The following is a 25749-nucleotide window of genomic DNA, read 5'->3' as shown; positions in this document are numbered from 1 at the left end:
CACCACACACACACAGATTAGCTTGTATCCTTTGGAATAGCTTTATTGGCGAGTGTGATATTCTAGTCTGGCTTTGAGTAGCTCAGTGAGCTTTGAAGGGACTGACTGAATCGGCATCTCTATGGCACGAAGGATTCCCTCATGTGCTTCTTTGAATAGATCAGCTCCAATTGCTTCCTCCATTCTTTGCTTCCAGGCTGACAATTTGGGTTTGTCCTCAAAAACATCAACACCAACTGTAATTGACTGAAAATTGGTATAAAAAAGAGAGATTACTTAAAGGGTTTATCCAGCTTTAGGAAAACATGGCCACTTTCTTCCAGAGACAGCACCACTCTTGTCTCCAGTTTGGGTGCAGATTTTGTAACTCAGTTCCATTGAAGTGAATGGAGCTTAATTGCAAACCACACCTGACCTGGAGACAAGAGTGGCACTGTCTCTGGAAGAAAGTGGCCATGTTTTTGTAGTGCTAAATAACCTCTTTAACCATGCTGTAAACCAGGGTTAGGAAACCTCTTTCCTGTGGAGAGCCATTTGGGCATTTATAAAATCATTCAAGGAACTCAATGTTATACTGTGCACAGCAGTGGCATAGCATGGGTTGGCAGTACTTGGGGTAAGGCACAGTATTGTGCCCTTAATGCCCCTGTGATTGTAGTTAAACCACCAAGATTCACCCTAGCATTGTAGTTAACATCCAATGATGCCCCTGGTACTGCAGGTAATCCCCCACAATGCCCCTAGTATTGTAGTCAACACCAATGATGCCCCTAGCAGTGCAGTTAACCCCCTGATGCCCCTGGCAGCGCAGATAATTCTGATGATTCCCTTGGAGTGCCTAGGAACCCATGGGCCACTAATGGGTTTCTTTCCTAGTTCAGTCGGCCCTGAAGGTAATTTTGTATGGGTTGCCTATGTTATCCTATATTGTATTTTTAGAGATGTCTTACTAATTTTTGGCCATAAGATGCCACCACTGAGTACTGCCTTATTTTTTTCAGCACATTGAAATCAATAGAGGTTAATGCATCGTTTATATTATGTGATTTTTTGCATGTGGAGAAGTATGATTGCCTGACGTCCTATTTCCTATTTTCTAGAAAGTTCCCACCAATGGGAAGTTGTATTTCACCTCCTATAGGTCATCAACCCAGATTTAGCCCTTACATAAGGGATAGTGCTCCTGATTCAACAAATTGCTGATCAAGAGAGAGTTTTCCTCAGGGCCTGGCCCATGTGGCCAGGTACCTGCTCCTGATCAGACCATATTGTCTCCACAAGTCTCAAAGCAGCTTGCTCTGCTAAAACCCTAAGAGCAACAGGTGAGTAATTAAAGAGGAAATTTTTCTGAGGAAAATTTCCTCTTCCAGAATTCGGCCTTATTTCTGCACAGAATTGTGGAAGGAGACCTAGACAATGTTGCTAAGGATGCTAGCAACACTTATTCTGCCCATATTCCGTGTGTATATTGCAGCATACAGCCAAATAGGAGAAATTCAAAGCCCCATTGCCTTGTGGGATTTCTCTAGCAGAAAACGATCAGAGAATTGACTTGTCAACTGTCTGAGTGGAAAGTGTGTAAATTCCACTGTGTGAACAGCAGAGCAGAAATCCCATTGAACACAATGGGGCATTGCTCTGTACATATTTTACAGGCGGAATTTGAAGCAGATTTTGTGGGAAATTCCTCACCTATCACTAAGTGTGAACAAACTACCATTTAGGGGTCTTAAAAGCTGTATACTTCTGGCATGACCGTGTACTACAAAAGTCTATTTCCTGGCAGTCCTACAGCTGTCCAGTACTATCCCCAGTGGTTGGAAAAGAAACAAGTAAAGCCGAAGTACCCCACTGAACCTCGCTAAATCGCCTCAGGAAATCTTGAGGGATTAGCTACGCCGGTTGTTCAAGCCCGGGCCTGTGTTCCTGGATCTGGCATGTGATCTCTTCCAGCATGAGGCAGTATTCTCTAGACCATCAGTTTCTTCTAACAAGAGTCAAGTATTAAGGTCACCCTGAGTTCTGAACTACCTAGACGGGTCCCCCATGTTAGCCCCCTACCTACTCTTTAAGTCTTCTATCTAAAACTACTAAAGAGACTCTCCTCACTCAAGTATAACCTATCCAAAACGATTTCCAAGTATTTCAAGGGATTGCCAATCATACTCAAGCACAAAACCGTTGAATCTAATGTATTGAGCTGTACTATCACTTAAAAGAAATGTTTCAGTAAAATATTCACCATCACACAACAGGGACACCAGGGACTACATCTAGCACTGATTCAAATGGGCACCATCACTAAATATAACTTTTGACATCTCATCCAAAATGTCAAAATATTGATCGCAACAGGTCAATATATAGATATAGCCGAGGAGAGATCATGGCAGCGTAATTCTCTCTCATCATCTCGTCAATATTTTATTATAGACTTCCACTGAGAATATTGCCAGACTACATGGCTTTCTAGGGTGTGCATTGCGCTGCTGAGATCTCTCCACGGCTATATCTTCTGCATAGAGCAGGACTCAGCAGTGAGACCTGCTGTGATCACTAACTTTTGACATGTCTGATGTCAAAAGTTATCTTTAGTGACAGTGACGCTTTAAATAAGGCTTGGTAAAGAGTTATTGGCCATTAAAAACAAGCACAAGAAATCTCAACAACACAGTTACCACAAATTATTTATTTACTCACCTGCATAATCTCCGCAATAGCTACTATGTCAGCAATGGAGATCTCATCTCCAGTAAAGAATAATTTGTCCTGCAGGAATTTATCTTGTATGACTCTCAAAGTGGCATTGAAGTCAGAAAGAGGAGGATTTAACTTATCAGGAAGGGCTTCATGACCATGAAGATAGGGGGTCATGGCCTGGACGAAAAAGGAAAATTGATACTTTAAAGAGTGAAAATGGAAACAAAGTAAATTATAAAAAATGAGGCAATGTCCCAATTATTTATAAAACCATCTTTACAACAAAGTTTGCCCCCCCCCCAAAAAAAAAAAAAAAAAAAAAAAGAAACATAGTGTTAATAGACCCTATTCATATATGGAACATCTATAACTCTGTCAAAAAAAAAATATATATATATATATAAATATATATATATATATCTTTATATTTATATATATATATATATATATATATTTATATATATATAATCAGTCCAGATCAGAATCCAATGCCCATAGAAAACCTCTCCTGCTCTGCACAGTTCCTGACATGGACAGAGGTGGCAGCAGGGAGCACTGTGTCAGACTGGAAAGAATACACCCATTCCTGCAGGACATACAGCAGCTGAGTATTAAAGGGTTAAGATTTTTAAATAGAATTAAATTACAAACCTATATTGGTATATCTTTCTTGTACCAGTACCAATCCATGACGTACTGGTATGGAATGGCCACCTGTTCCTAAATGACCCATATGAGATGAGCTAAGGAGCTGAGTTGGGTCGTCACAGTTATTGAAGGGCCGCAGCAATCGCGCTGCCATTGTTATTAGATCCTTAAACGCTGCTGTGTTTACGTATAAGTGGCAGGAGCCGTTTCTGTCACTATCCGATCGGGACCCCCGCAGTGTGATCGTTTTCCTGACTGTCAGAGGCATACTGCTTACCTCCGAGCATTGCATTGATCAGGGTTAGAAATTTAATGATTGCTGGTAATAATCGCCTAGGGCAGGCATGTCCAAACTTTTTTCGAAGAGTGCCAAATTTGATGAAGTGAACATGTGCGAGGGCTGACCATTTTGCTTGACATTCTTTGGACCATTAAAATGAATGCAAATAAACTTTTTTTTACAAAGTTTATTGAAAACTGCATACTTTTTATTTTAGGACTTGTATGACAAATCTAAACAGGTGTTTAATCAATCTGCTTTAAAGGGGTTAACCCAGATATACCCCCATTCTCACCCAGGAAGCCCCTTCCTGACTTGAGCATCAAAGCAGTTTATGCTACAATGCCCTACTTTAGTCCTGCACTAAATTGCGCAGAGGAAAGGGAGCACATCGGAGCATGAGATGCTCTGATGATTATGGCAGGGGGCTGCCTGGGTGAAAAAGGGGGCATGTCTGGGTTCTGAACTTGGACAACCCCTTTAATATAATAAAAACAGGAAACTGGGATATATCAGGAACATTGTAAAGTACATTACACAAAGTAATGTAAGGTTGTCTGTCAACTTATCAGTTCAAAAAATGTGAACAGGAACATAACAGCAAGTATACATGTGTTTAAATATATAACTGTCTATCCAACTGACATTAAGCAAGATTTTATTAATCTCAATTGAAAAAAAAAAAAAAAAGAAACTAGCCTGCACTAATGTGAAGGGTGAAACTGGGATCTGGACTGCAGCACATAGACTAGGTCTGGTTCAAAGGTCGTGGTTTTGATGCACAAAATGTCACGCAGGTGAGAGTCACTTAGTCTTGTCCTCACGCGGTTCTTGTTAAAGTTCATAACAGAGAATGTCTTCTCACACAAATATGTTGAGCCAAACAAGCTCAGGGTTTTCTTAGCCAATGTTCGAATCTCTTGAAACCGACTCTTATCCAATTGGCGGTAAAAGTTAACAAGAGAGAGCTGTTGATGACGACTTCTTAACTCGCTGTCACAATGTAGTTCAATGAGCTCGAGCTGCAACTGATCAGGAGCATTGTCGGGGTCAACAGAGAATGGAGAGGAGAAAATGCTGATGTCCTTTTCAATAGCTGCACAATCTTGAAAGCGCCGTTTAAACTCTCCAGCCAGAGATGTGATGTCTGCTGTATACCTGCTTATTTGCGCACTGATATCATTCTGTGGAAAACTGTTAATTTTTTCCTGTAGCGCTGAAAAATGGATGGTATTGGGCGGTGTTTGTGACAAATGCCTTAGGAAAAGTTGCAGCTTTGTTTCAAAGGCTTTGAGGTGTGAATAAAGTTGGTTCACCGCTGAATCTTTGCCCTGAAGATTCGTGTTCAGTACATTCAGATGCTTTGTTAGGTCAACTAGAAACCCCAAATCAGCTAGCCAAATTGGATCAGATAGTTCTTGCATTGGTTGTCCCTTTGTTTCCAAGAATTCTCCTATTTCCTTTCTGAGAGAGTAGAAACGTTGCAGTGCAGACCCCCGACTGAGCCATCTTACATCGTTATGATATGAAACATCTTCATATTCAGCCTGTATATCCAGTAGAAACTGTTTAAACTGGCGGTGGTACAGGGCTTTAGAGCGGATAAAATTAATGGTCTTTACCACTGGTTTCATAACATGATCATATTGGAGATGTTTAGCACAGAGAACTTGTTGATGAATGATGCAATGAAGTTTAATAGCTTTGCCTCCTTCTTCGCTCACCTTGTTACAGATTAGGGTTGATAATCCACTTCGTTCACCAGTCATGGCAGGTGCCCCATCAGTAATAATTCCAGTAACTTTGTTCCAAGGCAGTTTCATGTCGTCTATGGCAGAACAAACGGAATGAAATAAATCTTTCCCTCTTGTTTGATCCTTGAGGCTCTGGAGGTCAAGTAGCTCTTCAGTCACATTCATTTCATCATCCACACCTCTTAAAAAAATCAGCAACTGAGCTGTGTCAGAGAGGTCCGTGCTTTCATCACAGGCTATTGAAAAGAAGTCAAAATCAGCTCCTTTTGACATCAATTGTCTCTTAATATCCGATGAGATATCTTCAATTCTCCGTGCTACAGTGTTACGAGCCAGGCAAATGTTGGAAAACTCTTGCTTCTTCTCGGGACAGATATTCTGTACCATTTTCATAACACATTCTTTGATAAAGTCACCCTCTGCAAAAGATTTGCAATTTTTAGCAATTAACGCTGCCACCTCATAGCTAGCCTTTGTGGCATTTTCAGTTGACTCACGGGCTCTTGTAAAAAATCGCTGTTGTGACAATAAAACAGCTTCAAGTTGCTTCAACTTTTCACTTCGGTCACGCCCTGTTAGCTTGTCATATGTGCTATGTTTTGACTGATAGTGTCGCTTGACATTAAATTCCTTATAAACAGCCACGGTCTCTTGGCATATCAGACAAACACAGTGATTCTTTATTTCAGTGAAAAAATATTCCACTTTCCACTTGTCCTGAAAGCGGCGTCCCTCGCTGTCAACTTTTAGTTTTTTATTCATAGTTGCCATTATAAAAATTGGCCAAAAGGGGAGAGATTAGAAAGGTGCAGAGGGTGGAACATGCGAGATCTCCAGCTGGCTGTCAGTACTCAGTACTGAAATCTCGGAAAGCCGAAATCTCGCGATTTCCGAGATGTCAGTACTCAGTATGGCCCCTGTCCGAGATCTCCAGCTGGCTGTCAGTACTCAGTACTGAAATCTCGGAAAGCCGAAATCTCGCGATTTCCGAGATGTCAGTACTCAGTATGGCCCCTGTCCGAGATCTCCAGCTGGCTGTCAGTACTCAGTACTGAAATCTCGGAAAGCCGAAATTTCGCGATTTCCGAGATGTCAGTACTCAGTACGGCCCCCGTCCAAGATCTCCAGCTGGCTGTCAGTACTCAGTACTGAAATCTCGGAAAGCCGAAATCTCGCGATTTCCGAGATGTCAGTACACAGTACGGCCCTCCGTCCCACTGAGCAAAGTGCCGCTCATAATGAAAGTCTATGAGAGGCGCGAGCTGCTGCTCTGTACGCGCAGCGCGCGCCTCCCATACACTCCCATTATGAGCGGGAGGCTAGCGGAATTCCGCGACGGACAATTCCATTGCGGAATTCCGCTAGCTGCTGCTGGATACCTGGGGGGCCGCAAAAGTTCGGAACGCGGGCCGTAAATGGCCCGCGGGCCGGACTTTGGACATGCCTGGCCTAGGGGGACTAAAAAAGTGTAAAAAAATAAAAATAAAATTTTAAATATGCCAAAGCCCCTCCCCCAATAAAAGTTTAAATATACATATTATATCATAGCATGCGCAATTGTCCAATCTAGTAACCTCTTTATGTCAGCCATACGTATATACAGTTGTGCTTTGTATTATAAGCATAATTCGTTCCGGGGCCGAGCTTGTAATTCAAATCCACTCTTAAACCAAAGTAAATTTTCTCATAAGAAATCACTGATATGCAGACAATTGGTTCCACACCCCAAATATAATGATTTTTTTATTCTGAATAACATGTAGAACAGATAAAACAAACAATGAGAAACAGAGCAATATGTTATATTATAAGTTACTGTACAGTATAGCAATCAGCATGTGGTGTATAATGTATAGTATGTGCATAAACCCGAAAAACAGGATAGAAGTGCAGATACCTATAATGCAGTAGTGTAGTACTGCTGTCAGAGGTCTGTGTGGTCACATGACAGCAGTGGGGAAGGGGGGGTGTTCAGCATGGACCAATCAGGAAGTAAGAATCACAGAGCTGTGCAGGAGGACAGTGACAGAAGCTTTTTTATACAGCAGTGTGGATGGCTGAGTGTAAGTGCAGGAACAATATAGCAGCAGTGTGTGTAGCTGAGTGTGAGTGCAGGCACACTGTAGCAGGAATGGAGAGGATGGGAAACACAAGGACTGACAGAGACTGCAGGGAGCATGAAGGAATGAGCAGGACAGATGTGGGCACATACATGCAGCACTCTCTGTCCGGGGAGAGAGAGGTTACAGCTATGAAAGATTACCCCCACGGTCCTGTCCCCTGATGTAAGCCCCAGCCTGAAGTGCATCTGCTATGATTTGGAAGGTGAGGGAGACTTCCTGGGTCAGAGTACAGTGCTTTAGATCACCCTGTGCAGACCATACCCCACTTGCCCTCCTACCCAGTATAGGAAGCTCTTAAACCAAAGCAATGCTCTTAAACCAAGTTACAATTTAGAAAAGCTGTGAGCTCTTCTTCCAAAATGCTCTTAATTCAAGTTACTCTCAAATCAAGGTACCACTGTATGTTCCTGCTGCACATGCCCCATGCAGCAGGAACGTATATGCACGTTCCTGACAGTGAGGGGCATTAGATGTGTGCGGGACCTCTGCAGTGAGAGACCGAAGCTGCCTGTCATTAACCCTAATAGCGATCATGGCTTTTAAGGTAGTCAGTGACAGCCATGCTGCTGGGGTCGCTTGTACTGATGGGCCATGGTAAGCCACTTACCTCCATCCTGTCGGATTGTCGTTGTGTATAGAGTCTGCTCTCATGCAGGCTCTATACACAGATCGCTGATAACACTGATCTATGCTATGCTATGGCATAGCATAGATCAGTATATGCAATCTAATGATTGCATGTTTAACTGTGAAATAAAAGTGTAAAAAAAAAGTTTTATTTACCTCCTTGCCCATTATAAAAATAAAAATATGTAAAAAAATAAATAAATAAACATATTATATAAATTGTAGCGTGCAGAATTGTCCAATCTATCAAAATATAACATTATTGTTCCCAATCAGTGAATGGCATAAACGGAAAAAAAACAAAACAGGATTGCTGATTTTTTAAAATTTATAAAAAGCGATTGTCTTTTACACCAAAATGAAATTAATAAAAACTAGAGATCATGGCGCAAAAAATGACTTCTCAACCAGCCCTGTAGGTGGAAAAATAAAAGCGCTATGGATGTTAGAAGGCATTAATGCATTAATTTGACCGGGACATCCTGGCACCAATGACCTCGGTCATGAAGGGGTTAAAATATAACAATATTATTCCTGTACGGTGAACGGCGTAACCAAAAAAAATATTTTTTAGTACATTATGTATAAAAAAAAATAATAAAAAGTTATTAAAAATGCAATCCACACAAATTTGATTAAAAAAAAAAAAAAATAGAGATCATGGCGCAAAAAAAATGAAATCCCACACAGCCCCAAAGGTGAAAAAATAAAACCGTCATAAGAGTCATAAGAGGGGCAATTTTTACAGTAAAAAGTTTTACTGTAAAAAAAATAGTAAAACATTAGAAAAGCTATGTAAACATAGCTATCATTGTTTTTTGACTGACCTATAGAATAAAGAAAAGATATGTTAATGTAATACAATGTACACATTTGCATTCTGATGTTATTGTAACTTGTAGGTTTTTCCTTGGTTTAACCCCTCAAGGTCACAGTGGATTTTGGCTTTAAATAGAGATGAACGAACCTGCATTTGATTAGCGGGGGCTGCTGAAGTTGGATAAAGCTCTAAGGTTGTCTGGAAAACATGGATACAGCCAATGACTATATCCATGTTTTCCACATAGCCTTAGGGCTTTATCCAACTTTAGCAGCCACAGCAGAAATCAATAGTCCAGGCAATTTTAAGAAACTTTGTAATTGGCTTTATTAGGCAAATATGCCATTATCTGCATTCAAAAAGACTTTCCCCAGGTCTCCCCCCCTCTCTCTCTCTCGTTCACGGCTCATTATCAGGAAATTTCGACTCTTTTACATCAGTCAGCCCTGTGTAACCTATGGAGAGGGGAGGGAGATTAGTCGCCAGCAGAGAACAAACGATTACACAGTGGAAGCTGTATGAAAGCCTGTATTCAGAGGTCAGAGAGGTCAGTGCTGACTTCAGAGGAGATAGCCCGGTGATGTAGCTGTAAATTAACTCTTTGCTATCCTGTTTGGTGCCTCATCTCCCTCCACCCCTCCCCTCTCCATAGAAAACCATGAAGACAGGGGGGAGAGCTTCAAACTGCTTCATTATGATAAAAATGCATTTTTCAGCTAATAAACACAATTAAAAAGTTTCTTAAAATCGCCTGTACTATTGATTTCTGCAAAAAAAATTAAATTTTCCCTCCTCACCTTCTAAGAGCCATATTGCTTTCCTTTTTCCATCTACAGGGCGATGTAAGGGTTTGTTGTTTTCAGGAACAATTGTCCTTGTACTTGTAATGGCACCTTTCAATACACCATGAAATTTATGGTACCATAAAATCTACCATAAAATTATTTAATGGGTGAAATTAGGGGAAAAATTCAATTTCACAACTTTTTTGCGAGGGTTTTTTGCGAGTCCCTTGGGGACTATTACATGCACTCATTAGATCGCTTATACACAGTCAGTATTATCAGCGCTCTGCATGTAGAGCATGCTTACCTTCACCCAGAAGAGTCTAGACCCATGTGGACGGGTATTTGTATGCTGCCAAGCGAGGTACTCATCTACACGTGCACGTTTCTGGAGGTCTGTTGGATACCAATGCTCTGGGGTCTTATACTTGTTAGCTAGATATAGGAGGATAGCTGTGCTATTGAAGAGAGTGAAATATAAAGAACGTTTAAAAGTACGTTTATTGGTTAACTTTAATAAATACACAGCATCATGCCCTGTGGGCATCTAGGCAAGGACTGCAAGGTAGGCACTAAACACACAGGTAAGTACTCTCTTTTCCCATACAGCAAGAACTACAGTCCTGCCCACACCAGGCTCTTTTTAGACCACAGTTATATCTGGGAGGCAGATTTATGAGGATGATAAAAAAAAATTTAACAAAAGTTTTTTTTTTTTATGTTTGGATATTACAAATACTGAAGGCACTCTATTCGGCAAACATTTTAGATTTACATTATTTTAATGGGCAAAGAGGAATACGGTTCCATGAACACAACTTTTATGAAAACTAGGTACTCACTCTAAGGGGCCTATTTCACGGAGCGATAATAGGCCGATTTGGCCGATTATCGCTCCGTGGAATGGAGACAACGATCAGCCGATGATTGTGTCATCAGCTGATCATTTATTTAGGTTCAAACCTAAAATCATTGGGCACCGACCGTGCACCGCTGCGTGGAATAGTGATGCGCGGCAAGCGACATACGATTTTACAAGAACCATGCTTTACCTAAGCATGTTGCAGGTCTTCTCCTGCCCTCCTTCTTCCTCCCTGTCCCGCGTGCAGCAGCAGCTTTTGCAGCGAGCCGGGGTAATGGGAAGAGAGTGAGGGGAGTGAGGAGAGGATGATGGTGATGGTAGTCTCTCCTGAGCGTGGCGCTGAGCTCCTCTGTGAGGGGATGCACTGAGGGCTGCAGGGGGAGAGTGTGCTATACCTGCAGGATGGCTGGAACTTGTCACGGTCACAGGTGGGCACGAGGGCTTCTGCAGGTACAGGGGGACTCTCTGGCGCTTCCCGGGTATCTCTCTCTCTTCTGTGGCTGCTGCAGCGGTTTCTGTAGGGGGCTGCACCCGTGTGTAAGGTGGTCGGTGGTGTGGACCTGTAGTTCCCCCGGGGCCAACCCCAAAATACTGCTGCCTGGTAATATGGCCCTTGATGGTGGTGTGGTGCAGGTAGACCAGACAACAGGGAGACAAGGAGGGAGGCAGTGTAACAACAACTCCTTTACTGTTAGTCTTGCAGGTGTTATACAGTCCTTTAGCATACAGCGGTGAATACTGGCGGCTTTGACTGGGTTACTGTACTGATGGAGAGTCTGGTGGTGTGTGGAATGCTGATGGGCGCTGTGACCCTGTGGATCTCTTGCCCCAATGGTGCTTGAGTCTGCTTTTTCCCTCCCTGTCTGCTAGGGAGCTTCCTGCTTCCGTTACTGGGCCGGGCCTTAGGCCACAACTTTCGGGTCCCAGAGGTATCCAGGGGTCCTAGTCAATCTTACCCCCCCGAATTTCAGGAAGATGGGTACAGAGGCCTCAGTTATCTCTGCTACCCAGTATGCTCAAGTCCTTTTGCTTAGGGGTTTCTGCCCTTAGGATTCCCACTAGAGAAATACCTTGTATCTCTGTAAATACTTCTGAAGAACTCTCCTCTGGTTCAGTCTCTCCTCCTTTATCTCCTTCCCCTTCTTTAGTAACAAGCAGGCTTGACTGGCCTGCTGGCAGAACAACCACTAGCTGCACTGTATAGTGGCTGTACACACTGAGCACTGAGCTCTGACTTGCCAGTGACTGCACACTGACTGGACTACACTGAACTGAACTCTACTTCCTGTCACAGCTAGGTCTTGTGAGGAGACTGCTCCTCCCCCTTCTAGCAACTTCCTATGGGATTAATACACTATCTCTACACTGCCTAGAGCAGTTCCCACTAGGGACAGTAGGTGTCGCTGTTGTGTGTTGTGCAGTGTAAAGTATGTAACCCATCTCTGCCTGCCAGTTACTGGTACAGAGAAATACACAGAATAGTTGCACATAAAACATGTTAACTCCTAAAATAGACAATAAACTGCTTGTAGACAGGTGCCATCCTCAGCCCAGCCACAGGAACCATGCTCTGGTATACTACATATTCCCCCTCTAAAAATAAGCCGGCCTCGGCGACGGGCTGGGGCGAGGATGCAAGCTGGAAACACAAATAAAAGGCACCATACCTGTATAAAAGTGTAAAAGTTTGGTTAGGCACATAGGCAAATATAGTGCAAACAATCTTGTAAACATAGTGGGCTCCTGCCCAACAGGGAACTCTTAAAGTCTCTCTATTGGCACTTAGCACAGCGTCCATATTAGAGTGGTCTGTTTGAATAAGCAATACACCTGGCTGCAATAACAGTGTAGTAGTATAGGGCTTCTGGCACAGCTCAATATATATAGAGTCCTGGTAGTGTCCATGAATACGAAGTCCCTTTTTGGCAGAACAAACAAAGCTCTGTGGCACATGACAAAGATAGTGTCCATTAGAGTCTCTGGGTAAGTAAGGTCACTGAATAGGCAGTCCATGGCAGATTATAACTAACATAAACAGTTCTGGGAATCTTGGCTATATAACCAGGCACATATCTTAAACGTTACTCTTGACTTTAAGTCAGGCACTAAAGCTTGAACATTACATTGCTATAACATTTTCTCATAAAGAACATTATAATGCAATCAACAATACGGCCAACAAGGCCGGAACTTAGACTCTGTATCTGAGTGGAGGCATTCCTCTGGTGGTTCTCTCAGATCTCCTCAATGGAGGTGGCTGCTCCACTACTACTGATAGTAGTTCGGATTCTGGTTCAGCTCTTGAGGTAGCCAGTTCTCTGGTAGGAACTCTTGAGGTAGGCTCAGTTAGAATAGGTCCCAGAAACATGTACAGTGGGTCAAAGAATGCACTTGGTACATGAACAGGTAGCTCTGAGCTTTCTTCTGTCTGTGAACTAGGTTCTGTATCCTTGAACTCTGCTGGATGATCTTCCTTTAGGCAAAGTTTCAATCGGTTACGGTGTACGGTTTGAGGTTCTCTTCCTTCTTTCTCAATCTTGTAGACCTCTCCGTCTGGATAGGGTACAGCCACAATTGTGAAGGGTTCGGCTTCCCACTTTGGATCAAGTTTACTTGTTCGATGATGGTTTTTTAGCCAAACTCTATCTCCCATTTGTAATGGTTCCAATCGAGCATGTAGATTAAAATCTGCTTCTTGCTTACGTCTGGCTTCTTCCATCTTAGTGGCAACAATCTCCTTAGCTTCTTCCAGACGTCTTTGGTGGTCTTTCACCCAGGTGATTTCTGGTAAAGGGTTCACTGAATCTGGTACTTGTACTCCAAGGGCCAAGTCGGATGGTAACTGTCCTTGACGACCAAACATTAGGAAGTATGGAGTATATCCAGTGGAACAGTGGACTGTATTGTTGTAGGTGTATACCAACTCAGGTAGTGATTTTGGCCAATCAGCCCTTTGAGAGGTTGAGGCTGTTCTCAACATGCTGATGAGGATCTGATTGATCTTCTCACAAAGACCGTTACCCTGAGGATGGTAAGCGGTGGTTCTCAACTTCTTACAGTTGTGCTGCTGGCAGAGTTGGTGGATTAACTGCGACTCAAAGGCAGCTCCTCTGTCTGTTAGAATGTGATCAGGACAGCCGTATGGTAGAATGAAATTCCTCCAAAGCTTTTCAGCAGTTGTCTGAGCAGTCAAATCCTTCACTGGTACTGCTACAGCGAACTTTGTGAAGTGGTCGACTATGGTCAAGGCATAGGTATACCCAGACCTACTTGACTCCAGTTTTACATGGTCCATAGCAACAATTTGAAGAGGACGTTGAGTCTTGATAGGATGCAAAGGAGCTCTTTGGTCATGTCTTTCTCCTTTGGTCCTTGTGCAGGAAGGACATTCTCTATACCACTTCTCAATGTCCTGGCGCATGCCAATCCAGTAAAACCTTCTCCGAATGGTTGATTCGGTCTTCTGTACACCAAAGTGTCCAGATTTGTCGTGGTACGCCTCAAGTACAATGTGAGCATCCCTACGTGGGATCAGCAACTGATGAAGTCGCTCACCTGAGGTTGGGTCAAGAGTACTCCTCTGTAGTAGACCTTGGTAGAAAAACAGGCGTTTTCTCTGTCTCCAGAGACGTAGCAGCTCAGGGTCAGGATAGTCTTGACGCAGTCTGCGTGGTATCCTACCACTTTGCAGGTAGTCCTGGATCTCTCCCAACACTCTACTTTCTTCTTGGAAGGTCTTCCAGGAAACACTTTCAAGGTGCTGGTTAGATTGGGTAGGCCTGGCATTTTGACTCCACACAGTTGTTTTGACACAACCACAGTTGTTTTCTGATGAGCAAAACGGGTGTAGAATGCGGGCATTTCGACTTCTTCCCACTCATCTTCCAGTGTACTGGGTGGTTCCTCACCTGTTGGTAGGCGGGATAAGGCATCGGCATTGATGTTGACCTTGCCAGAGCGGTACTTCACAGTAAATTGATAGTTTGCCAACCTTGATGCCCAGCGTTGCTCCAACGCTCCAAGTCTTGCCGTGTTGAGATGTGCCAATGGATTATTGTCAGTGAAGACAGTGAAGTGTGTCACTGCTAAGTAATCCTTAAACTTCTCGGTCACTGCCCATACGAGGGCTAAGAACTCCAGTTTGAAAGAACTGTAATTCTGGTCGTTCTTCTCTGCACCTCGCAGACCCCTACTTGCGTAGGCAATGACTCTTTCTTTCCCATCTTGCACTTGGGACAAGACTGCTTCGAGGCCTAGGTAACTGGCATCGGTGTACAAGCGGAATGGAAGCTGGTAGTCAGGGTAAGCTAGGATAGGAGGATGGGTCAGAAGTCTCTTAAGAGTCTGGAAGGCAGTCTCCTGCCGGTCAGTCCAGATGATGGGCAACTTCTTTTTACGAACTTCAGGCGGATGCCCTCTCAGTAGTTCTTGCAACTGTTCGGATATGTGGGCAAACTGCGGTATGAAACGTCTGTAGTACCCTGCGAATCCGAGAAAACTCCTCACTTCCTTAACAGTGGTTGGTGTAGGCCAGTCTTGAACTGCTGAGATCTTTTCTGGATCAGGTTTCACTCCTTCTGCGCTCACTATGTGGCCCAAGTACTTCACCTGTGGTTTGAGGAGGTGGCATTTTGATGGCTTAATCTTCAGCCCATGCTGGATTAGAACTTGGAAAACTTCTGTGAGACGTTCGAGATGTTCCTTATAAGTCTTGGAATAGACTATCACGTCATCCAAATAAAGTAGAACGCTCTCAAAGTTCTTATGTCCAAGGCATCGCTCCATCAGCCTCTGGAACGTAGCTGGGGCATTACACAGCCCAAAAGGCATGCTGGTAAACTCGTAGAGACCCATTGGGGTGGTAAAAGCGGTCTTCTCCTGATCCTCTGGTGCCACTGGTACCTGCCAGTATCAACTGGTGAGGTCCAGGGTAGAAAAGTAAACAGCTTTCTCTAGAGCTGTGAGGGACTCCTCGATGCGCGGAAGTGGGTAGGCATCCTTGTGGGTCACACTATTGAGTTTGCGGTAATCCACGCAAAAACGGATGGTTCCATCTTTTTTCCTTACCAACACAAGGGGTGCTGCCCAAGGACTCTGGCTATCTTTGACAATGTTTGAATCCTTCATGTCTTGCAAAAGCTTTTTGACTGACTGGTGCATAGCAGGTGGTAGAGGCCTATGCCGCTCCTTGATTGGCGGATGGTCTCCAGTTTGAATGGTGTGTTGCAGCAAAGTGGTTTTGCCGAAGTCCAGTGGATGTTGACTGAAAGCTTGTTGATACTGGCATGCAATGTTCAGTACGCCTTTTAGTTGCGCAGCTGGCGTAGCAGGATCACCAATATCAAGTTGGGTCCACCAGGGTTCCTGGGGCCTCTGCTCTGCACTGTCCATGACTCGAGCAGTTTGACAGCAGGTTGCTGCTTTACTACTGACAATGTCTTCAAATGTGACTTGGGAAAGCTTTGCAACAGCGTAGAACTTGGGAAGAGTAGCTGGACTGTCACCAACATTGACTAGACGAACTGGCACTCGCCCTTGAGACACAGTAACTAGGCTTCTGGCGGCCTTCACTAGCACTCGCTCCTTGATGTCAATGGGTTCTAAGAGAGCTTGATAGTCCTCTCCTCCAACACCAGGGCGTGCTCGACACCAAAGTACAGTTTCTGCATTAGGTTGTAAAAGTACACGTTTAGAATCACAGATACGTACTCTGCAGATGTCTCCAGACCCACTGCTGAACTTCTGTTGTGCGCTGATATTCTTGATGGCGCTCTGAATTCCCTTCTGGGTAGGTGGTGGAGCTGTGGACAGAGATGCATGCAACAACTCAAGAATTTCCCCAAAACAATTTTTCATTACATTCATCCCCAACACAACAGGTGGAAACTCATGATCCTCAACTGAAGTGACAATAACACCTTGCCTGGGTAACATGAGATGATTAACCTGAATGGTAGGCTCCCAGTAGCCTTGATAGGGAATATGGTGACCAGAACTGCCAATAACATTGAGCCAGGGTTCAGGGGGATGAATTAAGTCACACACGTCCCAGTACTGTTCATATGCACTTTTCTGAAAAGTAGTCACTTGAGACCCAGTATCAATAAGAGCCTCAAAGGGTACCCCATTTAGATAGATAGTTACTCTCGGGCAGGACGAGATGTACCTAGGGCCCCAGAGCGGTTCTCGAGGTGGACCTTGATCTGCTGATCCCGAGGGGCGGTCCTCGCCCTCGGGGATGTGTAGTTTAACTGAAAGCAGGTGTCAGCAGAGTGTCCATATTTGTGGCAATAACGACAAATAGGCTTGGGACGACTTGCCTTATCTGGTGCAGTCCTTGCAGGTGGACCCTTGTAGACAGGAGGTGATGCATCTGGAAAACTCCTGACAGGGGTCTCAGGAACACTGGACGGCTGAGGGTGAGTAGTGAGGTCATCTAGACGTCTACATAGAGTCTCAACAGTCTTGGCCAAGGAAGTCAGTTGCTCCTGCAACCGGGAAACAGCATCAGATGCAGGGGCTTGCGCAGCCTGGATCACGGGTGGAGCACCTGTGGAAGGAAGCAAAGAGACAGGAACAGCAGGTCTCATGGCAGCAGCTGGATGGCCTGCCAGGTTGGAAGGCTCTTGATGTCGCCCCCTCTCTAGCACTCGAACAGCCATTCTTCTGAATTCTTGGAAAGGGAGAGTAGGGTGCTGCTCAGCAAGCATTCTCAGTTGGCCTTGAATGTGTTCGGAGTAGGCTCCCTCTATGAAGCGCTCTAACAAAGTTCTGTCTGCATGAGCCTCCCCAGAGGGTTCTGCTTGGATAATGGCTCCCATAGATTCTTGGAGAGAATAAGCATAGTCTCTGAGTGATTCTCCAGGTTTCTGTCGTCTCTCAAAGAACCTCATCTGTAACTCTGACAATGAGCGTGCTTCAAACTCAGACTGTAGTTTAGCAAATATGTCTTTTACTGTCTTCCTCTCAGTAGGAGACCATGACTTTATCTCTTTAAGGGCAGGTCCCTCTAATTGTCCCATCAACATTTCTACTTGCTGCTCTTGGGATAAAGGATACATCCTGAAGGTGGACATCATTTGTTCTCTGAATCCTCTAAGAGTATTAGCGTCTCCACGGTAACGAGGCAGCCAGGGAGCCCCCATGTAGTAGGGTAGAGTGAGAGGCATTGGGCCTGTAGCGGTAGTGGCTTTAGGCCCAGGAGAGTCACTGTCACTTGAAGAACTGGACATTTTAGCACCTTTTCCGTGCTTCTGCAGATATATGATACTGTCTCTTTAAGAGCACACACAGCGGGATCACTGCCGCCGACCGGATAATCTCTAATGCACAGTCGCTCACACACCACAGCGATTGCTGACAGGAACAGTATGTAGACTCACTTGTTGTGATGGTTAGGCAGCAGCAGGAGCCTAAGATGGAGGTAGTCTCCGTTACGGAGCGTCTGCGCGGCAACTGTCACTTCCGGGTTCAGGCTGTGGCGCAGCAAACAATTGCGGTGCTTTAACCCCTACAGGGCTGGAACAAAGTCTCTTACAATGCAAGAACAGTTTAATGGCAGGCTTTCAGGCAGATAATGTACACTCACAGTCTATGGAGATGCAGGGTTCCCCCTCTTTTGCGGTTAGCACACACTTGAGGGAAGTTTTCTCACAGCTGAGGTGTCGGTACTTTGTGACAGGCACACAGCCTATCCTGTTCGTGATGCCAATTAGAAATATGCAGCGAGCCGGGGTAATGGGAAGAGAGTGAGGGGAGTGAGGAGAGGATGATGGTGATGGTAGTCTCTCCTGAGCGTGGCGCTGAGCTCCTCTGTGAGGGGATGCACTGAGGGCTGCAGGGGGAGAGTGTGCTATACCTGCAGGATGGCTGGAACTTGTCACGGTCACAGGTGGGCACGAGGGCTTCTGCAGGTACAGGGGGACTCTCTGGCGCTTCCCGGGTATCTCTCTCTCTTCTGTGGCTGCTGCAGCGGTTTCTGTAGGGGGCTGCACCCGTGTGTAAGGTGGTCGGTGGTGTGGACCTGTAGTTCCCCCGGGGCCAACCCCAAAATACTGCTGCCTGGTAATATGGCCCTTGATGGTGGTGTGGTGCAGGTAGACCAGACAACAGGGAGACAAGGAGGGAGGCAGTGTAACAACAACTCCTTTACTGTTAGTCTTGCAGGTGTTATACAGTCCTTTAGCATACAGTGGTGAATACTGGCGGCTTTGACTGGGTTACTGTACTGATGGAGAGTCTGGTGGTGTGTGGAATGCTGATGGGCGCTGTGACCCTGTGGATCTCTTCCCCCAATGGTGCTTGAGTTTGCTTTTTCCCTCCCTGTCTGCTAGGGAGCTTCCTGCTTCCGTTACTGGGCCGGGCCTTAGGCCACAACTTTCGGGTCCCAGAGGTATCCAGGGGTCCTAGTCAATCTTACCCCCCGAATTTCAGGAAGATGGGTACAGAGGCCTCAGTTATCTCTGCTACCCAGTATGCTCAAGTCCTTTTGCTTAGGGGTTCTGCCCTTAGGATTCCCACTAGAGAAATACCTTGTATCTCTGTAAATACTTCTGAAGAACTCTCCTCTGGTTCAGTCTCTCCTCCTTTATCTCCTTCCCCTTCTTTAGTAACAAGCAGGCTTGACTGGCCTGCTGGCAGAACAACCACTAGCTGCACTGTATAGTGGCTGTACACACTGAGCATTGAGCTCTGACTTGCCAGTCTGCACACTGACTGGACTACACTGAACTGAACTCTACTTCCTGTCACAGCTAGGTCTTGTGAGGAGACTGCTCCTCCCCCTTCTAGCAACTTCCTATGGGATTAAAGGGGTTGTCCGGCGAAAAAAATTATTCACAGAATAACACACATTACAAAGTTATACAACTTTGTAATGTATGTTATGTCTGTGAATGGCCCCCTTCCCCGTGTCCCACCACCCCCACCCGTGTACCCGGAAGTGTGGTGCGCTATACATTACCTGTCACGTGCCGACCACGGTCTCCGATCTTCAGTAGTGACGTCTTCTTCGGGAGGCCAGCGGATCTTCCCGAGTGCTGGCCGCCCTCTGCAGCGTCATCCGAAGCTCAGCCGCGATTGGCTGAGCATAACTGTGCTCAGCCAATCGCGGCTGAGCAGCTGATGACGTGGCCGCGTCATCAGCCGCTCAGCCGCGATTGGCTGAGCATAACTGTGCTCAGCCAATCGCGGCTGAGCGGCTGATGACGCGGCCACGTCATCAGCTGCTCAGCCGCGATTGGCTGAGCACAGTTATGCTCAGCCAATCGCGGCTGAGCTTCGGATGACGCTGCAGAGGGCGGCCGGCACTCGGGAAGATCCGCCGAACTTACGAAGAAGACGTCACTGCTGAGGATCGGAGACCGTGGACGACACGACATGCGGTGAGTATAATGCACCACACTTCCGGGTCTAGCGTGGGTGGGGGGAAACACGGGGAAGGGGGCCATTCACAGACATAACATACATTACAAAGTTGTATAACTTTTTAATGTGTGTTATTCTGTGAATAATTTTTTTCGCCGGACAACCCCTTTAATACACTATCTCTACACTGCCTAGAGCAGTTCCCACTAGGGACAGTAGGTGTCGCTGTTGTGTGTTGTGCAGTGTAAAGTATGTAACCCATCTCTGCCTGCCAGTTACTGGTACAGAGAAATACACAGAATAGTTGCACATAAAACATGTTAACTCCTAAAATAGACAATAAACTGCTTGTAGACAGGTGCCATCTTCAGCCCAGCCACAGGAACCATGCTCTGGTATACTACACTTTAGTGCGGCCTGTCTTAGCTGACAGACCGCTCAGCCAATCACTGGCCAGGACCGCCGCGGACAGTGATTGGCTGAGCGGTCCGTCAGCTCAGTGAGGCTGCACTGAAGCTGCTGCTGTGTGCGGGACTGGGAGGAAGAAGGAGGGCAGGAGAAGACCTGCAACTAGGTAAAGTATGGTGTTTAAACAAGGGCTGCAAGGACATCGGTAATGATGTCCCTGCAGCCCTCGCTAAACAATTATCGGGCTGTGTAATAGCCCCAGTAAACAAGCGCCGATCTAGCAGATCGGCGCTCCTTTACATTATTGATCGGGCCCCCATCAGCCCGTGGAATAGGACCCTAAGTTGTAGATTCATTTATTGGGTACAGATAAACCTGCAATCATCTCTTCTGTGTCTTATAGATATCCTTATATTATGTTAGTGTCACTAGAAAGACACATTAAACAGGTAAGTAAAGAGGTATAATGCAGACCCCAGTATCAGACTTCGAAGATAATGTACACCCCAGTATCAGACCCTCAGTGTAACACAGTCTAATACTCCATAATGTAATACAGATCCCCATAGTGTAATACAAAAGACACCAAAGACTGATCCCTACAATGTAATATAGACTGCAGACAGACTTCCATAATGTAATACAGACCCCAGGCCCCTATAATGTAATGCATATGCCAGACAGACCCCAGACAAACCCCATAATGTAAAACAGACCTCAGACAGACCCCTTTAGTGTAATTTAGACCCCAGACAAACCACTCCAATGTAATACAGGCTGCAGACAGACCATTATAATGTAAAATAGACCCCAGACAGACTCCTATAATGTATACAGACCAATAGTCAGACTGTCATGATGTAATACAGACCCCTATAAAGTAATACACACCACAGACTGAGTATTACAAAGTTCTAGAACAGGTTTAGACAAAGTTAGACAGACATTCATACAATACCATCAGCCGGAACACACCTGGGATACAACCCTGTGCACAGTGCAATGCTCCTCCTTGGCACAGATATGTTTCAGCTTTTATGCCTAGAATGTTCAACACCCCCCTGTTGTACAGTGTTGATATAACAGATACAAGGTCCCAGTCAATGCCAAAATAACTGGATACTAATCTATGAGTATAGCTCAATCTCTAAGCTAAATAACCACGTTTGGGTACAAGCTGTGTCATTTCTGTTACTTATACACAGAGATACAAGTTAACAGGAAGTGACATATCCATGTTATCCAGGAAGTGACATCACCATGTTATCCAGGAAGTGACATCACCATGTTATCCAGGAAGTGAAGCCTTGATGCAGTAGTAAGTGCAGGGTAAAAACCACTTTATAAGCATTTCCCGTAATAAGTGTAGATTGGGGATTTGGGGGGGGGGTGTAACTTTTGGGGGGTAATACAATACTTTAATAAAGGTTTTCGCTGGACTTCTTCTTTAATATGGCAGTGAAGCAATAGTGCTGCAAAATAGTTTCCAAGGTAAAGACTTCAAATAGCCACAAATTATCTTAGTATTACACAGACAGACCCCCGTTATGTAATACAGACCATAGGCAGACCCTCATAGTGTAATATAGACCTCAGACTCACACTGATAATACAGTCTTCTTCATCCTGGGAGGGATGGCCCAAAAAGGGCCATTATTTGAGGAGTTTTATAAAAGCTATTTACATTTATTTTTTTTTTAAAAGACACAAAAAGTGTTACTACCTGCATTTCATTTTTTACTTAAAAAAGAGATGCAAAAAGCTTGGCGGCATTATGATCGATTCCCAGCCGCTTGCTAATTCTGAGAGTTTATGAGGCTTAACTATCAGAATTAGTGAGCAGCCAGTGAGTGGATCACACATCTGCTGTGCACTCTCCCCAGGTATATCTCTGTAGTAAATCTCAGCAGTAAGACCCGCTGCGATCAATAACTTTTGACATGCCTAAAAAGTTATTTCGAAAGGTACACTTTAAAGTAGTCAATAGTAAACTATGTTCGGTCCATTAAAGTCAATGAGCCTGTCGGGAGTATGCTGTGGTGTAAGTTGGCATACCTTTTAGACAGTCGTTGGTGATGATTACCAGGGACATGTCAGGAAAGTGTGGTCTGAAGGGGTCCTTAAAGTGCTATAGATTATTTTTTTTTACCTCTCAGCCATTATGAAGTCTCCATCCTTGAGAGTGGGTAATTTATGAAGTGGATTCACCTTGCTAAAATCTTCAGCCAAATGATCTCCTAAAGAAATAAACCATATATACATTGTAATCTATATCCAGAAATCATAAACATTACCTGATGTACCCTGAAATTTCTATATATTTGTTCATTTTAACAATTTTAGAAATAGTGGGCAAACTGGCCACCAAGTCACCAGTAGGGATGATCGAAACAGGGTAGAGGTTCAGGTTCGTACAAACCCCGAGCCATCGGCATTTGACTCCCGCTGCCTTCCTGTTCCGTGGGGAAGGTGGAGACAGCCTGAGTACCACCTGGAAAACAGAGATACAGCCTATTACCTGGGCTATATCCCTGTTTTCCAGGTGGTACTTGGGCTGTCTCCACCTTCTCCACGGAACAGGAAGGCAGCGGGAGTCAAATGCCGATGGCTCGGGGTTTGTACGAACCTGAACCTCGACCCTGTTCGATCATCTCTAGTCACCAGGTGCAGGTGTCCCTTCTTGTTCAATGATTGGCTAAGCGTGCAATACATTTGCCAACCCCAACACAAGAAGCTAGGTGCAATAGGACCAGTTCCGAAAGAGCAGCAATTGTGGGTAGATGTAGATAGATATATGTTTTTTTAGTGATTTCCACAAGGCTTTGAAAGAAAAACATTTTTTTGAAAGGAAAAAGGTACAACTCCAAATACCTCTTTAACAGACTAAAGTAGGCCATATGTTTGTGATCTTCTCCCGTAAAAGAAAATGATTGGACAGTGGAAATCCATTGTGCCAAATACTTTCCTTCCCTGATATCTGACTCTCCTAGTTGTTCTCTGAATATATTCACACCCATGGGAGTGTTCAGACACAGCTCATGATTAGTGTTGAGGGAACCTGTCAAAATGTCTGGGTTCAGCAATGTTATCCAAACCTGAGCGCTCAACGTTTGCTTCAGAAGTTGGATGCCGCCCTAGAGAGTGGTGGAAAACTTGGATCCAGCCATAGGCCACAACGTCTTTTTTTGGCCTTTTGACGGCCATCATATCCAGCCAAATAACTGCCAATATTTTTAAATACTGTGCAGAAACCTTAGGTAATATATGTGTTTTTGAACGTTTGAATATAGATTAACCCTATCGTCACCCACTCGGCCCAATCCTCGACATTTCTGCATGAACTGTCTATGGGATTCAGAATATATGCATCAACCATTGTAAACTACAAGTCTCTCCCGGGTTCATGCCAGTTCACTGATTCATATAATGATAAAAGACCTAATACCATCCACAAATCACAGCAATCGCAAGACGCTGGACTGACCTTGAAAAAGTCGCACCTCCTCATACTTAAAGGGGATGTTATTCATCTTGGCAAAGATATAAACAGACCGGCAGGGCTGGGAGAGGAGGTCCAGGTAAAGAGTTATTTCAGACATGATGATAGATGAATTTCTAGTACCGAGCATCTACTGTGAGTGAAAGTCCCCAGATAAGGGTTTTGTAGAGTAACCACACCCCGACCCCTGAGCACCACCCACTCAGTTACATAATGTTATTTTTGATCTGCCTGTTATCCACCTCCAAATTACAGAGCAGGGTCTATGAACTATCTGTGCTGTAGTGTGCACAGCTCTATACTTCATAGCTGATTTTACCAGGATGACAGTAAAAAATGTAGACAAAAAAACAGAAGGTGCAACAGCAACCCACAGGTGCAAGGGCTTACCGTATATACTCCTCCCAGCATACACACGGCAAACACCTGCTCTGTAGATATTAAAAAATGAGGATCTTAGCAAACTATTTGATCAAACAGAGTGTACCATGTCACCACATTAAGACGTCCTCGAGACATGGTCGCTACTCTAGCATTTTCACACTAGCAATGGCCTCTCCTGGGCTGAATAAGCCTACAACTGGGCAGATAGGATAGGATTTGGCTCCTTTCTGCCCAGTTGTAGGCTTATTCAGCCCAGGAGAGGCCATTGCTAGTGTGAAAATGCTAGAGTAGCGACCATGTCTCGAGGACGCCTTAATGTGGTGACATGGTACATTCTGTTTGATCAAATAGTTTGCTAAGATCCTCACTTTTTAATATCTACAGAGCAGGTGTTTACCGTGTGTATGCTGGGAGGAGTATATATGGTAAGCCCTTGCACCTGTGGGTTGCTGTTGCACCTTCTGTTTTTTTTGTCTGTACTTTAGTCACAAGGAGCGTGCAACCTGCAGTGTGAACAGAGTGATAGATGTGCGGCCAATATTTCCTTTTTTTGACAGTAGAAAATGTGTCACTAACCAAAGCCTGTATGAGCCTTCTGGAAGAAAGGTGGAGCTTAAAAGGGTGGTGTTACAAAGATAATGGATGCATTATGTTAAATAAAACATATTTTAAATATACAAGCATTACTTAAAATATGTAGTTTTAGGATATAACATATAACCTGTTGCCCTTGATAAAGGCCCACCATACATCCACTATCTTGGGTTACTCATGCTCAGTTCAATCGCAGTCACATGATCTGTCCCATTAGTACTGGCAGTTGGTTTTCACTTCAAATGCAAGTAAGCTGGATTCTAGGAAAGTATCTGCACTGTTGCATGGCAACCGCAGGGTCACAGTTCATGGAAGAAACCAGGAAGAAATCAGATATATAGGGAAGAAAGCTACAAATGCCGCTAGGCCCAGTCCCTCTTCTGCGGGAATCTTGTCAGTAAAAGTTGAATGCAGGAGGTAGGAAAGTATATTTCTAGGGGGGACAAGTAAAGCCTGTGGGGGTAAGAAGTACAAGGACCTTCCATCCTTGCACCAGGCCACAGGCTTTCTGTCTGGCCTAGTGCATTTGCAGCATAATTTTTCTATGTACCTTACATATAGATATAGGTCCAAATATATCAAAGGGTGCAAAATATAGACTGGTGTAAACCAATCACAGCTCAGCTTTCAGCTTTGGTAAAAAGTGGTACTGCTGTGGGCAGTATACACTAATGTATATTTTACACCCTTTGATAAATCTCCCCCATAATGTGCATCCTGCAGGTGGAAATTGCAGTACCTATAGTTAGTGCATGTTGCTGCTGTGTATTGCACTAGTTAGGGGGGTGAGCCAAACAAATGTCTACCTGCGTTTGAGAAAACTAACTATTAAAAAAAACAAAAACAGATTTGGATTAACTGGTAAAAGTTTCTTCAACCTCTGGAAACCTGCCATCACA

At 44.5% G+C, this 25749-nt stretch overlaps 1 protein-coding gene across 6 annotated transcripts; it reads right to left on the bottom strand.

The window, feature by feature from the left end:
* Window positions 1-25074, bottom strand: LOC138785321 (glutathione S-transferase theta-1-like). 6 transcript variants are annotated; one of them, XM_069961139.1, is made up of 6 exons: window positions 25007-25069; window positions 23858-23933; window positions 22523-22610; window positions 10045-10195; window positions 2701-2877; window positions 1-246 (listed from the first exon to the last, which is right to left on the bottom strand). In XM_069961139.1, exons 2-6 carry the CDS (start codon window positions 23901-23903, stop codon window positions 43-45), a joined length of 666 nt encoding a protein of 221 aa, XP_069817240.1. In that variant the 5' UTR covers window positions 23904-23933; window positions 25007-25069; the 3' UTR covers window positions 1-42. The 6 variants fall into 6 exon arrangements, with proteins under 6 accessions (XP_069817240.1, XP_069817239.1, XP_069817242.1 ...); XM_069961138.1 differs by having other exon boundaries at window positions 24978-25056; XM_069961141.1 differs by lacking the exon at window positions 23858-23933 and having other exon boundaries at window positions 25002-25074.
* Window positions 25075-25749: the final 675 nt, after the last annotated feature.

Source organism: Dendropsophus ebraccatus, chromosome 3, assembly GCF_027789765.1.
Source record: "Dendropsophus ebraccatus isolate aDenEbr1 chromosome 3, aDenEbr1.pat, whole genome shotgun sequence".
NCBI classification, from domain to species: domain Eukaryota; kingdom Metazoa; phylum Chordata; class Amphibia; order Anura; family Hylidae; genus Dendropsophus; species Dendropsophus ebraccatus.
Note: the sequence above shows the minus strand (reverse complement) of the source record. Positions and strands in the feature narration are given on the sequence as shown.

Coding starts and splice junctions, on each gene's coding strand:
- LOC138785321 (XM_069961137.1), bottom strand. CDS start 23,972: ATGTCTGAAATAACTCTTTACCTGGACCTCCTCTCCCAGCCCTGCCGG. Junction 10,196..22,522: donor GACTTCATAATGGCTGAGAG/GTAAAAAAAAAT, acceptor TCTCTTCAATAG/CACAGCTATCCTCCTATATC. Junction 2,878..10,044: donor CTAGACTCTTCTGGGTGAAG/GTAAGCATGCTC, acceptor TTTTTCGTCCAG/GCCATGACCCCCTATCTTCA.